Source organism: Aegilops tauschii, chromosome 1 (assembly GCF_002575655.3).
Source record: "Aegilops tauschii subsp. strangulata cultivar AL8/78 chromosome 1, Aet v6.0, whole genome shotgun sequence".
Classification (NCBI taxonomy): domain Eukaryota; kingdom Viridiplantae; phylum Streptophyta; class Magnoliopsida; order Poales; family Poaceae; genus Aegilops; species Aegilops tauschii.
This window is the reverse complement of record NC_053035.3, coordinates 77,899,195-77,912,586: the sequence shown is the minus strand read 5'-3', so window position 1 is coordinate 77,912,586 and position 13,392 is coordinate 77,899,195. Positions and strand designations below refer to the sequence as shown.

The following is a 13,392-nucleotide window of genomic DNA, read 5'->3' as shown; positions in this document are numbered from 1 at the left end:
TGATTCTGTTGAATCGTTCGCAATGAAAGGCACAACCATGAAGCCCGGAGAGGCACGGTTATGCGTTACACAGAGTCACATTCGTGCGTTGATTGCGGAAACCCTACCGTTCGACGGGCGTCTCCTCGTATTTGGGTGTGAATGCCGCGTGGACGCCGCTCCGGAAACCCAAGGGTTCGACGGGCGTCTCCTTCGGTGACGCTGCTCTGGAGGAGGTCGAGGTATTTAATAGAGTGAATGCCACGCGTCGGTGCTGCGGAAGCCAAAAGGACCGACGGCCGTCTCATCCGTTGGCGAAGTGAACGCCGCGTGCCACCGTTCCGGCTCCTCGCCCGAGGTCAAGGAGCAGTTATTTAAGCCGAGCGGCATCCGCCACCACTAGACATCATCCTGCTTCTCCCTCTTTCGCCGGCAATCCTAGGAAATCATCCATCTTCCTCTTTTTGTTTGTGACGGCCCCCGGCATGGTTCAGAACAAGAAAACTACTTACGCCATGCTGATACGTCTCCGTCGTATCTATAATTTTTGATTGTTCCATGCCAATATTATACAACTTCCATATACTTTTGGCAACTTTTTATACTATTTTTGGGACTAACATATTGATCCATGCCCAGTGCTAGTTCCTATTTGTTGCATGTTTTTTTCGCAGAAAATCCATATCAAACGGAGTCCAAACGGGATAAAAACGGACGGAGAATATTTTTGGAATATTTGGAGAATATGGGAAGAAGAATCAACGCGAGATGGTGCCCGAGGTGGCCACGAGGTAGGGGGCGCGCCTGCCCCCCTGGGCGTGCCCCTGACCCTCGTGGGCCACCCGTAAGGCGGTTGCTGCTCTTCTTCGGCCGCAAGAAAGCTAATTTTCGGAGAAAAATCTGGGCGAAGCTTTCAATCCAATCGGAGTTACGGATCTCCATATATATATGAAATGGTGAAAGGGCAGAAGACCAGAGCGCAGAAACAGAGAGAGACAGAGAGACAGATCCAATCTCGGAGGGGCTCTCGCCCCTCCCATGCCATGGAGGCCAAGGACCAGAGGGGAAACCCTTCTCCCATCTAGGGAGGAGGTCAAGGAAGAAGAATAAGAAGAAGGGGCCCCCTCTCCCCTTCTCCTCCGATGGCGCCGGAACGCTGCCGTGGCCACCATCATCATCACCGCGATCTTCACCAACACCTCCGCCATCTTCACCAACATCTCCATCACCTTTCCCCCTCTATGTACAGCGGTCCACTCTCCCGCAACCCGCTGTACCCTCTACTTGAACATGGTGCTTTATGCTTCATATTATTATCCAATGATGTGTTGCCATCCTATGATGTCTGAGTAGATTTTCGTTGTCCTATCGGTGGTTGATGAATTGCTATGATTGATTTAATTTGCTTGTGGTTATGTTGTTGTCCTTTGGTGCCCATCATATGAGCACGCGCGTGGATCACACCATAGGGTTAGTTGTATGTTGATAGGACTATGTATTGCAGGGCAAGAGTGACACAAGCTTCAACCTAGCATAGAAATTGATGCATATGGGATTGAAGGGGGACCAATATATCTTAATGCAATGGTTGGGTTTTACCTTAATGAACGTTAGTAGTTGCGGATGCTTGCTAATAGTTCCAATCATAAGTGCATAGAATTCCAAGTCAGGGATGACATGCTAGCAGTGGCCTCTACCACATAAAACTTGCTATCGGTCTAGTAAAGTAGTCAATTGCTTAGGGATAATTTCGCAACTCCTACCACCACTTTCCCACACTCGCTATATTTACTTTATTGTGTCTTTATCTAAACAGCCCCTAGCTTTTATTTGCGTGCTCTTTATTACCTTTCAAACCTATCCCGTTACACCTACAAAGTATTTCTAGTTTTATACTTGTTCTAGGTAAAGCGAACGTCAAGCGTGCGTAGAGTTGTATTGGTGGTCGATAGAACTTGAGGGAATATTTGTTCTACCTTTAGCTCCTCGTTGGGTTCGACACTCTTACTTATCGAAAGAGGCTACAATTGATCCCCTATACTTGTGGGTTATCAAGACCTTTTTCTGGCGCCGTTGCCGGGGAGTCATAGCGTGGGGTGAATATTCTCGTGTGTGCTTGTTTGTTTTATCACTAAGTAATTTTTATTTGCTATTCTTAGTTGTTTTCTATCTTTAGTTATGGGTAGGAAACGAAAAATACCAAAAAAATTAGTTGTACCTACTGAACCAATGGTTGAAGAACCACTCAAAATCTATCACACTCCTGAAGCTTATTACTTGGATCATTTTCGATCCCTATGTGCTCGTGCTGAAACCCCAACTAGCTTAGTTGAGGGCAAATCTCTATATGAACATGCTTGTTATGTGCGACACCGCATATCTGAAAAAGGGAAATGTTTAATGGATCAAATTGATCGTTTGCAATGCTATGCTTGGAATTTATGCGAAATATATGATATTACTTGTTGTTCTGAAGACCCTAGGAAACACCTTCCCTACCAATGTTTGTTTAGTGATAATGGAATCGTATCTTCTTATGCTAAGGGTGTTTATAATTACTATGATGTTCAACAAATTGAAGAATTTGTTGCTTTTAAGGGTGCTTATGAAATTGCTTCTTTGATTGAAAAGTATGATGCTACTCTTTACAAATCTGAAAATTTTGCCATACTTGAATATTGTTATGAGAATTATGGTTCTAATTCCTATGTTAAACCATATATTGAGGACTCCTCCGCTGTCCAGGAAGAGACTAATATTTTGCAGGAGTCTATGGAAGAAGAAATTGATGAAACTGTGAGCTCATTGGATGAAAAAGATGATGAGGAGAGCGAAGAACAAAAGGAGGAAGAGCGGATTAGCTACCCGTTCCCACCTTCTAATGAGAGTAACTCTTCAACTCATACATTGTTTAATTTCCCTTCGTGCTTACCGAAGGATGATTGCTATGGTTATGATCCCGTTGATTCTTTTGAAATATCCCTTTTTGATGATGCTTGCTATGCTTGTGGCCAAGATGCCAATATGAATTATGCTTATGGAGATGAACTTGCTATAGTTCCTTATGTTAAACATGAGATTGTTACTATTGCACCCACGCATGATAGTCCTATTATCTTTTTGAATTCTCCCGACTACACTATATCAGAGAAGTTTGCCCTTATTAAGGATTATATTGATGGGTTGCCTTTTAGCATTGCACATGATGATTTCGATGAATATAATATGCATGTGCTCGCTGCTCCTACTTGCCATTATTATGAGAGAGGAACTACATCTCCGCCTCTCCATGTTTCCAACATGAAAAAATTGCAAGAAACTGTTTATACTATGCATTGGCCTTTACTATGTGTGCATGATTTGTTCTTTTATGACATGCCAATGCATAGGAAGAGAGTTAGACTTCGTCATTGCTTTATATATGTTACTTTGTGCTCACTACTAAATGCCAAATCATTGCTAATTAAAATTGGCTTTGATATACCATGGGATCCGGGTGGATTCACTACTTGAGCACTATATGCCTAGCTTAATGGCTTTAAAGAAAGCGCTGCCAGGGAGACAAACCGGAAGTTTTAGAGAGTCATTTATTTCTGTTGAGTGCTTTTATATAGTTTAAAAACAAAAAAATAAAGAGGGAAACCTAAAACTTTTTCAAAAAGGAAAGTCAAAGTGAGAAAGACAAGCATTGTGAAAGTGGGGGACGTCCTTGAACTTTGTTCATGCCCATGGAAACTTTGTGAATCTTAATTACAGAAACTTTTCAACAAAAATAATTATCCCCTTGTAAAACTCCATTGTATTATAAAAATAATGTGCCAAGGTTTGCGTTTAGGATGTTTACAATGCTTGTTGGTTTGTGCGGTGCAGGACAGAAACTTTGGATGTAGTGCGCGATTTTACATGTTTTACTGGAACGTCAAACGGTTCTGAAACTTTTTGCACTGTCTTTATATACAAATTTTTTATTTTTCCTAATTTTTGCAGAATTTTTAAAGTATTAGAAGTATGGTGAATGTTCAGATTATTACAGACTGTTCTGTTTTAGACAGATTCTGTTTTTGATGCATAGTTTGCTTGTTTTGATGAAACTATCAATTTATATCAGTGGATTAAGCCATGGAAAAGTTATATTACAGTAGCTAAAATGCAAAAAAATATATGAATTGGTTTGCAACAGTACTTAGAGTAGTGATTTGCTTTATTATACTAACGGATCTTACAGAGTTTTCTGTTGAAGTTTTGTGTGGATGAAGTGTTCGAGGATCGAGGAGGTCTCGATGTGAGAAGAAGGAAGAGAAGCAAGAGCTCAAGCTTGGGGATGCCCAAGGAACCCCAAGTAAATATTCAAGGAGACTCAAGCGTCTAAGCTTGGGGATGCCCCGGAAGGCATCCCCTCTTTCTTCAACAAGTATCGGTATGTTTTCGGATTCGTTTCGTTCATGCGATATGTGCAAATCTTGGAGTATCTTTTGCATTTAGTTTTCACTTTTCTTTTATGCACGATGCTGGTATGAGATAGTCCTTGGTTTATTTATAGAATTCTCTATGCACTTCACTTATATCTTTTGAGTATGGCTTTATAGAATCCTTCATGTGCTTCACTTATATCATTTGAAGTTTGGATTGCCTGTTTCTCTTTACATAGAAAACCGCCATTTGTAGAACGCTCTTTTGCTTCACTTATATTTGTTAGAGCGTGGGCATATCTTTTGTAGAAAGAATTAAACTCTCTTGCTTCACTTATATCTATTTAGAGAGATGACAGGAACTGGTCATTCACATGGTTAGTCATAAAATCCTACATAAAACTTGTAGATCACTGAATATGATATGTTTGATTCCTTGCAATAGTTTTGCGATATAAAGATGGTGATATTAGAGTCATGCTAGTGGGTAGTTGTGGATTAGTAGAAATACTTGTGTTGAGGTTTGTGATTCCCGTAGCATGCACGTATGGTGAACCGTTATGTAACGAAGTCGGAGCATGATGTATTTATTGATTGTCTTCCTTATGAGTGGCGGTCGGGGACGAGCGATGGTCTTTTCCTACCAATCTATCCCCCTAGGGGCATGCGTAGTATTACTTTGCTTCGAGGGCTAATAAACTTTTGCAATAAGTATATGAGTTCTTTATGACTAATGTGAGTCCATGGATTATACACACTCTCACCCTTCCATCATTGCTAGCCTCTTCGGTACCGTGCATTGCCCTTTCTCACCTCAAGAGTTGGTGCAAACTTCGCCGGTGCATCCAAACCCCGTGATACGATACGCTCTATCACACATAAGCCTCATTATATCTTCCTCAAAACAGCCACCATACCTACCTATCATGGCATTTCCATAGCCATTCCGAGATATATTGCCATGCAACTTCCATCATCATCATATACATGACTTGAGCATTTATTGTCATATTGCTTTGCATGATCGTAAGATAGCTAGCATGATGTTTTCGTGGCTTTTCCATTTTTGATGTCATTGCTACGCTAGATCATTGCACATCCCGGTACACCACTGGAGGCATTCATATAGAGTCATATTTTTGTTCTAGACATCGAGTTGTAATATTGAGTTGTAAGTAAATAAAAGTGTGTTGATCATCATTATTAGAGCATTGCCCCAGTGAGGAAAGGATGATGGAGACTATGATTCCCCCACAAGTCGGGATGAGACTCCGGACTTTAAAAATAAATAGAAGAGGCCAAAGAAGCCCAAATAAAAAAAGAGGCCAAAGAAGCCCACCAAAATAAAAAAAAAGAAAAAAGAAAAAAACAAAAAATGAGAGAAAAAGAGAGAAGGGGCAATGTTACTATCCTTTTACCACACATGTGCTTCAGCGTAGCACCATGTTCTTCATATAGAGAGTCTCTTGAGTTATCACTTTCATATACTAGTGAGAATTTTTCATTATAGAACTTGGCTTGTATATTCCGATGATGGGCTTCCTCAAATGCCCGAGGTCTTCATGAGCAAGCAAGTTGGATGCTCACCCACTTAGTTTCAGTTTGAACTTTCATACACTTATAGCTCTTAGTGCATCCGTTGCATGGCAATCCCTACTCCTCACATTGACATCAATTGATGGGCATCTCCATAGCCCGTTGATTAGCCGCGTCGATGTGAGACTTTCTCCTTTTTTGTCTTCTCCACATAACCCCATCATCATATTCTATTCCACCCATAGTGCTATATCCATGGCTTGCGCTCATGTATTGCGTGAGGGTTGAAAAGGCTGAAGCGCGTTAAAAAGTATGAACCAATTGCTCGGCTTGTCATCAGGGTTGTGCATGATTTGAATATTTTGTGTGGTGAAGATGGAGCATAGCCAGACTATATGATTTTGTAGGGATAACTTTCTTTGGCCATGTTATTTTGAAAAGACATGATTGCTTTATTAGTAGGCTTGAAGTATTATTATTTTTATGTCAAATGATAGACTATTGCTTTGAATCACTCGTGTCTTAATATTCATGCCATGATTAGATTATGTGATCAAGATTATGCTAGGTAGCATTCCACATCAAAATTATCTTTTTTATCATTTACCTACTCGAGGACGAGCAGGAATTAAGCTTGGGGATGCTGATACGTCTCCGTCGTATCTATAATTTTTGATTGTTCCATGCCAATATTATACAACTTCCATATACTTTTGGAAACTTTTTATACTATTTTTGGGACTAACATATTGATCCAGTGCCCAGTGCCAGTTCCTGTTTGTTGCATGTTTTATGTTTCGTAGAATATCCATATCAAACGGAGTCCAAACGGGATAAAACCGGATGGAGAATATTTTTGGAATATTTGGAGAATATGGGAAGAAGAATCAACGCGAGACGGTGCTCGAGGTGGCCACGAGGTAGGGGGCGCGCCTACCCCCCTGGGCGTACCCCTGACCCTCGTGGGCCACCCGTAAGGCGGTTGCTGCTCTTCATCGGCCGCAAGAAAGCTAATTTTCGGAGAAAAATCTGGGCGAAGGTTTCAATCCAATCGGAGTTATGGATCTCCATATATATACGAAACGGTGAAAGGGCAGAAGACCAGAGCGCAGAAACAGAGAGAGATAGAGAGACAGATCCAATCTCGGAGGGGCTCTCGCCCCTCCCATGCCATGGAGGCCAAGGACCAGAGGGGAAACCCTTCTCCCATCTAGGGAGGAGGTCAAGGAAGAAGAAGAAGAAGGGCCCCCCTCTCCCCTTCTCTTCCGGTGGCGCTGGAACGCTGCCGTGGCCACCATCATCATCACCGCGATCTTCACCAACACCTCCGCCATCTTCACCAACATCTCCATCACCTTCCCCCCTCTATTTACAGCGGTCCACTCTCCCGCAACCCGCTGTACCCTCTACTTGAACATGGTGCTTTATGCTTCATATTATTATCCAATGATGTGTTGCCATCCTATGATGTCTGAGTAGATTTTCGTTGTCCTATCGGTGGTTGATGAATTGCTATGATTGATTTAATTTGCTTGTGGTTATGTTGTTGTCCTTTGGTGCCTATCATATGAGCACGCGCGTGGATCACACCATAGGGTTAGTTGTATGTTGATAGGACTATGTATTGGAGGGAAGAGTGACAGAAGCTTCAACCTAGCATAGAAATTGATGCATATGGGATTGAAGGGGGACCAATATATCTTAATGCTATGGTTGGGTTTTACCTTAATGAACGTTAGTAGTTGCAGATGGTTGCTAATAGTTCCAATCATAAGTGCATAGAATTCCAAGTCAGGGATGACATGCTAGCAGTGGCCTCTCCCACATAAAACTTGCTATCGGTCTAGTAAAGTAATCAATTGCTTAGGGACAATTTCGCAACTCCTACCACCACTTTTCCACACTCGCTATATTTACTTTATTTTGTCTTTATCTAAACAACCCCTAGCTTTTATTTACGTGCTCTTTATTATCTTTCAAACCTATCCCGTTACACCTACAAAGTACTTCTAGTTTTATACTTGTTCTAGGTAAAGCGAATGTCAAGCGTGCGTAGAGTTGTATTGGTGGTCGATAGAACTTGAGGGAATATTTGTTCTACCTTTAGCTCCTTGTTGGGTTTGACACTCTTACTTATCGAAAGAGGCTACAATTGATCCCCTATACTTGTGGGTTATCACATGCTTACTCCCGAGCGATGCTTCCAGTTGTAGGAGGACATCCCTTCGAGGCGCGCCGCTCGGGTCGCAGCGAGCATGTCTCCGGACTCGCCGGGGCCAGAGGAGATTGGGGAGGTGGAGGAAGTGGAGGGGGATGCGTCGGAACTCATGCAAGGAGTTGATCCAATGGGGGAAGACGTGATGGAGGAAGAGGAGGGGGTGACGTGGATGACGAGGACGACGAGGAAGGCGGGAACAAGAATGACGAGGACGTCGAGGAAGGCAGGGACGAGGATGACAAGGAGGATGAGGTGGGCGATGACGAGGATGACGAGGACGACGAGGAGGGGGATGACAAGGATGACGGGGACGAGGAGGAGGGGGATGACGAGGACGACGAGGAGGGGGATGGTGAGGTTGACGAGGATGACGAGGAGGGGGGTGACGAGGAAGACGAGGACGACGAGGAGTGGGGTGACGAGGAAGACGAGGCAGAGTTCTATCTCGGTGAGGCGGCCTTGATGGCGGAGCAGACGGCTATCCTGGAGTCCATCCAAGATGAGGCGTACGTGGAGTCCAACCGGCGCTTCCTCCGGGAAGAATAGGCGAACACCGATGTGCTCTTCGACGAGCTGGATGCGGAGGCCGACAACGTCGATGTTAGAATGGAGATAGTGGACATCTCCAATGACGGGGAGTAGTGTAGTTTTGTTAGTAGATGTTTGCTTTCAATGGTTTTTATGCTTTCCATGTTTTGTATGCCTGTAACGGTTGAACAATGTCAAGCATTCGTCGATGTCAGAATGGAGACAGTTTCGTTTCCATGTCAAGCAATCGTGTTTTGTTCTTAAGTAGTAGTACTACCCCATCCCAAAATAAATGTGTCAACTTTGTAGTAACTTCGTACCAGGCAGTACAATTCACATTGTACTGGTTAGTACAAGGTTGAGCCAATTAATTTGTAACGGAAGGCGTATGTTTTATTACAAATTACTGTTTCAAGTACCATATTTGGGTCGGAAGGCGTATGTTTTATTACACTGTATTGTTTTATTATAAATTGCAGTTTCAAGTACAAAATAAATGTCTCAACTGGGGCACATATTTGATTCTAGAGATTTCAGTATGGTTAGATTTCAATATGGTTTGAACATGGTTAGATTCTATAGAGGCACTCAACAACATGCGCAAAAAAGCCACAAATGTGCTTCTGAGAAGCACCGGCTTGCATGGTTTTACCGCAAGATGGGATTCGACATTTATCCAGGATATTCCGGGTTTTATAAGTGTAGGAGGAATTGTTTTTCACTTATATGTTCTGTGGCAGAGGCACGACTATTACTTTTGTGAGGAAGGAATGAACGTCGGAGGTACGTGACGGGAGGACTGACAATATGCGACCGTTACTGTTTTTCCAGAATGTTTTTCAATTAACTGTGAGAGGCATGAATGTGCCGACGGAACAGGCACGGTCATGTCTGAAATAGGTGCAAGGTGGTCCCTAATGTCTCCTGAATGTATCATCTATACGCTTCACTGTTACAAGCACGGTCGTCATTCTTGTCGAGGCACGGAGGTGAATGATTGAGCCTATGCCTCTGCGATAGTCACGTCCCATATTAAGAAGGAAGCAAATCTTCATAGACCTGATGCGTCGGAAGCTGGCCATAAGGCATGATCCTGCCTCTGCGTTTTTGGTGACGTCACATTTAGTGCCAGCGGGGTGGACGTAATGCTCGGTTTTCTGATGTTTTTGTTGTCAGCAACTTTCTTAACATGTTACGCACAAGAGAGGTACGATTTTACCCAAGGTAGAGGCACGCACTTGACGAACTGGAGGCACAGACGTTATTTTAAGGGAGGTACGGACGCGAAGGATCGTGATGCAAGCACGTGTCGGTGTGCCTTTGTTTTCAAGAAGCTTTCATTGACACGTTTTCATTGCGGGGGGCATGGCCTATGAGCTCCATGTGTTTTCGAAGGCATTGGACCTCATTAATGAACTTATCAGAGAGAAGGTGAAGCTTTGGGTTGACATCGAGAATGTTGCGTAAAACAACGTGAAGCCAAGTTACGCACGGTCCCCTTAGTATCAGAGGTACTAAAGTGCCTCTGTGGTGCACTCGAAATAAACTTGTCCAAAAGATATGTAAACTGCAAGCAAACTACAAGGTTATCTGCGACACAAGCAAACGACATTCTTGAGAGAAAGCAAATCTAATACGAAATTTAGAATTGCATGAGCAATCTGCTTGATACTTTTCTTGGCCGGGACCACCTGCTTCAGTACTCGTAGTCGCCCCAGGACATAGCGCGCTTCCTGATCTGCTCCTTGTCGAGTTTTGCCCGGCGGAGCCCTTCCTAGATGATGGTGAGGCGGCTCCATATCTCGTACGCAGCGTAAGCGTCCTTTGCCGCGTACTCGATGTGCCTCATAGACAGGGGCATGCACGCCCAGCGGCTGTGTTCTGCGTTGGTGAGCTCTCCGTCGTGGACATGGATGCCTGAGACGTCCCCAAGGGAGTCCAGAGGCTTGGTAGCTGTAGGCACCCTCCATTCCTTCTGGATGTCGATGAAGTGGGCAATCTCCAGTCTGACGCGGCCGAACATCTATATGTCGTCGCCGATGGAGAAGCCAGTAAACGTGTACCTGGGGTCTGCCAGGAAGTTGTCGAACTTGGTGCAGTTCTTGTCGGCGGCGCTCAGTTGGAAGAGTAGCACCGGATGGTCCTTGCCTACAAAGAGCTGGACGAGGGTGGGTTTCTGATCTTCGCCATGGTCGTTGGTGTACTCCACATCAACTCCGACGATCTTGTGGCGCTCGAACTGCAGGTGTCGCTCGTACTGCTCGATGGTGGTCGCCGCCTTGTGCAAGTCGTTGGTGTGGATCACGTGCAACTTGGTGTTGCCGTGGGCCTGCACGTCCATGAATTCCTTGATGAATCCCATGGCCTGGAGCAGTTCTTCCTCCTGCAACCTGGTATTTCATGGGGAACAATGAGTGGGAGCGCAATGGTGATTTCTGTTGTTTGTGGGTGAGAAGTCCACGGCGGAAGATTAAATTTAAGGGCGGGGCAGCGGCAAAGGAGTGCACGATCTCACTGTCGATGCGGTTTTGCACATCGTGGGTTGTGGATCGTGGTTTCATCTCCCTGTTGGTGCGGTTGTGCACATCCTGGGTTTTTTTATCATTGTTTTTCTTTATAAAAAATAAAAATAATATCAACAGTTATGTTTTTAACAACCGTTGTATCTCCAGCAACTCGGGGAGAAGATCGTTGTCTGGCATAGTTTGCTATCAAATGTCAACTTTTACAATTTATCTCGTGAGGGTTGCAGGGGCAGTATGTAGAGGCACAAGTCTCTGACCAAGAGAAGCATGCTTTTAGTGGCTGGTGTAACTCTCAGACACACGGGCGTGATACATTCACTGGGAGTGGCAATTGTTTTCAGTGATACATTCGCTGGGAGGAGCAGTGCTGTGTTTCTTCATAGGCACTATTGTGTGTCCGTGTTGCAACTGACGCTACGAGATGGACAGGAAGAACGAGAAGCAACAAGAGGGGTTGACATGCAGCTGCGAGAAGCACTTATACGATGAGAGGCGCAACTAGAGGCACATATAAAATGCTACATGAGGCACGGACATGAAGCTACATGATTGCATAGACGTTAATTCGTGCTATGGTGATATGTGAGGCACGGGCACGAACATATAGCCATGCACTCAACTACATGCGCAAAAAGCCAGAGATGTGTTTCTGAGAAACACCGGCCTCCATGGTTTTACCGCAAGATGGGATTCGACATTTATCCAGGGCATTCCGGGTTTTACAAGTGTAGGAAGAATTGTTTTTAACTTATTTGTTCTGTGGCAGAGGCACGGCTATTACTTCTATGACGAAGGAATGAATGTCGAATGTACGCGACGTGAGGATTGACAATAGGCGTCTGTCGGTGTCAAAACCGGCGGATCTCGGGTAGGGGGTCCCAAACTGTGCGTCTAAGGTCGATGGTAACAGGAGACAGGGGACATAATGTTTACCGAGGTTCGGGCCCTCTCTATGGAGGTAATACCCTACTTCCCGCTTGATTGATCTTGATGAATATGAGTATTACAAGAGTAGATCTACCACGAGATCGTGATGGCTAAAACCCTAGAAGTCTAGCCTGTATGACTATGATTATTCTTCTTGCCTCTACAGACTAAGCCCTCCGGTTTATATAGACACCGGAGGGGACTAGGGTTGTACAAAGTCGGTTACAGAGAAAGGAATCTTCATATTGGGAAGCCAAGCTTGCCTTCCACGCCAAGGAGAGTCCCATCCGGACACGGGAGAGAGTCTTCGGTCTTGTACCTTTACAGCCCATCAGTCCGGCCTACGTACCATAGCCCGGACGCCCGAGGACCCCTTAATCCAGGACTCCCTCAGTAGCCCCTGAACCAGGCTTCAATGACGAGGTGTCCGGCGCGCAAATTGTCTTCGGCGTTGCAAGACGGGTTCCTTCTCCGAATACTCCAACACAGTCTTCGGACACAACGAACGTGTCTGGCTCTGCAAAACAAATTCCACACACAACCGCAGAGAGTATAATATTTCACGAGTCCAATCCGCTGACAACTTTTGGTAATGTGATACCACGTCATCACCCGGTCATTATTTCAAACTGTTTTTCGGCCTGCCGCTTCGAGATGCAGTCTCATTAGGACATCTTGTCAAAGCAGAGACCGTGTCCCCTTATTGCGGGATTCTCATCAATACGGGCATGGGTAATCCAACCGTACCATTTGCACAGCCCTTGGGAACAGGCGAGTTTTAAGGCGAGTGGGGAGGCGCTTGATATTCACTGCCTTTATAAGGAGATAAGGATTCCCTTCTTTCACTCACGCCTTCTCTTCTCTCTGCCCTCCCATTCTCGAGCTCTAGCACCAAGTCCTCATCTTTTCCACCTCAAGGAAGCACTCGACCATGTCCGGATCTGGAGCGCAAGGCAAGTGGATGGCCTCCTCCATTAAGGAGAAGGACATCACCAAGCTTCGGGCGGCCGGGTTTCTGGCGAAAGAAATCGCCCACCGGCTTCCGGCCAAGGGGCAAATCGTCCCCACCTCGAAGCCCAATGAGAGGGTGGTGTTCATCCCCCATTTCGTCCGCAGGTTAGGGTTTCCTCTCCACCCTTTCGTCCGTGGACTCATGTTCTATTACGGGCTAGATTTCCATGATCTGGCCGCAAACTCCTTCCTCAACATCTCGGCATTCATTGTCGTGTGCGAGGCCTTCCTCCGCATTCCACCCCACTTCAGACTATGG

At 44.8% G+C, this 13,392-nt stretch overlaps 1 protein-coding gene across 1 annotated transcript; it reads right to left on the bottom strand.

Moving 5' to 3' along the window:
• Positions 1 to 10,693: 10,693 nt before the first annotated feature.
• On the bottom strand, positions 10,694 to 11,032 carry LOC141027673 (uncharacterized). Its single transcript, XM_073504829.1, has one exon. The coding sequence runs from the start codon at positions 11,030 to 11,032 to the stop codon at positions 10,694 to 10,696; it is 339 nt and encodes a 112-aa protein (XP_073360930.1).
• Positions 11,033 to 13,392: the final 2,360 nt, after the last annotated feature.

Bases quoted from the DNA above. Each gene is read 5' to 3' on its own strand.
- LOC141027673 (XM_073504829.1), bottom strand. From the start codon at position 11,032: ATGGGATTCATCAAGGAATTCATGGACGTGCAGGCCCACGGCAACACC.